Source organism: Nicotiana attenuata, unplaced genomic scaffold (assembly GCF_001879085.1).
Source record: "Nicotiana attenuata strain UT unplaced genomic scaffold, NIATTr2, whole genome shotgun sequence".
NCBI lineage: Eukaryota > Viridiplantae > Streptophyta > Magnoliopsida > Solanales > Solanaceae > Nicotiana > Nicotiana attenuata.
In genome coordinates, this window is record NW_017671429.1 from 221,961 (window position 1) to 224,455 (window position 2,495).

The following is a 2,495-nucleotide window of genomic DNA, read 5'->3' on the forward strand; positions in this document are numbered from 1 at the left end:
CATTGGGGTGTAGTCGAGAGCGTCGGTCGTGGTTGCTGTTCGGCTGTTTGCTTGTCTTTTGGCCTTTTCGGTGTAGAGGGCGCCGATGCTGGTGCCATGTCGTGTACCGCGAACATCTCTCTTGCTGCATGTTGCTCTCCGTACAGTGCTTTTACTCAATCCTTGGTTGGAAATTTCATCATTTGATGGAGGGTTGACGGCACTGCCCTCATGTTGTGTATCCATGGCCTTCCAAGAAAGGCTTTGTATCTCATGTCTCCTTCGATGACATGAAACTTGGTATATTGGATCGTACCGGCCACATTGACCGGGAGGATAATCTCCCCTTTTGTCGTCTCGCTCGCCATGTTGAATCCATTGAGGACTCGAGAAGCGGGTACGATCTGGTCGAGCAGTCCGAGCTGCTCCACCACCCTCGACTTGATTATGTTGGCCGAGCTACCTGGGTCCACGAGCACACGTTTAATTTGAAATTTATTCAAAACAAAAGAAATTACTAATGCGTCATTATGAGGCTGAGACAAGGGCTCGTTGTCTTCTTCGCTGGACGTGAGAGCCTCCTCTAGAATGTAACTTCGAGTCCGCTTTTCTCTGGTGATGGATATTTCTGTTCGCTTGATAATGGGTCCCTGCGGGGCTTCGATCCCTCCGATGATCATGTGGATGACGTGCTGTGGTTCTTCTGGCTCGTTCTTCCTGTTCGCATCTCTTTCCCGAAGTTAGTTTTTAGCTCGGTCGCTGAGGAACTCTCGAAGGTGCCCTTAGCTAATCAGTCGGGCTACCTCTTCCTGAAGCTGTCTGCAGTCCTCGGTCTTATGACCGTGAGTGCCGTGATATTTGCATACCAAGTTAGGATTTCTCTGTGAAGGGTCCAACAGTATGGGTCTTGGCCACCTGGTATCTTTTATTTTACCTGTGGCTGACATGATGTGCGAGACATCGATGTTGAAGTTGTACTCGGATAGCCGGGGTGCTTCTATTGGCCCAGTGTGCCTATCGAACCCAGTTTTATTCATGAGTCCCTGGGAATTTTGACTCCGATCTGTCCTTCGATTACCGCACGGTATGTTACGTTTCGGGGCATTCCTTCGATCTTCCACATACGGCCGGTATCTTTCTTTTTTAGGTCTCGGCTCCCTTTCTACAAACCTTTGTTCCTTTATTACGAACCTGCTAGGATATACTAAGCCCAAAGGGGCTCCTAATTGGTTGTCTTCGACACTGATCTTCCGCTGGTACCTGTTGTGCACGTCCGCCCAAGTTTTGGCAGGATACTCGATCAAATTTTCCTTTAGCTGCTTCGAAGCTACAGAGCTTTGCTCGTTCAAGCCCTGGGTGAAGGCCTGTACTGCCCAGTCATCGGAGACTGGCAGTAATTCCATTTGCTCCATCTGAAAGCGAGATACAAATTCCCTTAGCATCTCGTTTTCTCTCTGCTTGATTTTGAACACATCGGACTTCCTAGTGGCGACCTTGATGGCACCAGCGTGTGCCCTCACAAAAGAGTCTACCAACATGGCAAATGAATCTATCGAGTTCAGGGGTAGGTTGTGATACCATATGTTGATACCCAATTTTTCTCTATTTATTTTCAATATGCAAAATACTTTAAAAAGTAGCATATATATGCATATATAAGTATGTCCAAGCATTTTATTATTTTTCCCATAATTTTAAGGTTTTTAAACTGATTTATTTCTTTTTTCATCCATAAAATCCCAATAATTATGTCCAAAATTATTATTTTTTGATGATTCATTTATTGGATTCTTATATTCATGACAAAATATGGCTAAGGTAGTTTTTACATATTTTTACAATTTCATTTAGTATTTCTAAAGTTAGTTGCTCATAATTGCAATATTAGCCATTTCTAGGTTTAAATTTGTCTCATGTTTATAAAATGGGATCCTATATTTTTAATTTTTTAATTGTATATTATACATTATCTTAGTGCTTTCAATTTGTTTTTAGAAATTTATTTACTATTTTTTATAAATTAAAAGGGAAAAGTGACTATTTAAATTTTAGCCCAAATTGGGTTTCAATTATAACCCAAATCAGGCCCCAATTACCCCCAGCCCAATTCTAATTTGAACCCGTCCCTGACCCAATTAAACCGACCCAAACTCGGAGCCCTACCCACCTCTTTAATTTAGGCCGTTGATCATTCAGATCAACGGCCAACATTCACCCTTTCCATTTTCAACCCTGAACAACACCTAAACCTAAATCATTTCCCACCACCTGCCGCCTCTGAATCCCTTTCCCTCTCAATTTTCTCTGCAACCCCTCATGAACCCTAGTCGCCGCCATCTAATTCCCCCTAATACCTACCCAACGCATGGCCTCTCGTGGCCATTTGAGATGTGTATCAGCCTCCTATGGCTCCTGGGTGTTTGTTTCCATGATTTCATGGCCAGATCTCAAAGAGATCTGGTCCAGCCTTTGCTGGACCTCTGTCTCTGGTCCTTTTCCGGCCATCCATGGCTGTT

The 2,495-nt window shown here is 43.8% G+C and overlaps 1 protein-coding gene across 1 annotated transcript; it reads right to left on the bottom strand.

Annotated features, from left to right (window-relative positions):
* Positions 1–507: 507 nt before the first annotated feature.
* On the bottom strand, positions 508–1,421 carry LOC109208240. Its single transcript, XM_019371311.1, has 2 exons — positions 783–1,421; positions 508–696 (listed from the first exon to the last, which is right to left on the bottom strand). The coding sequence occupies exons 1-2, from the start codon at positions 1,419–1,421 to the stop codon at positions 508–510; spliced, it is 828 nt and encodes a 275-aa protein (XP_019226856.1).
* Positions 1,422–2,495: the final 1,074 nt, after the last annotated feature.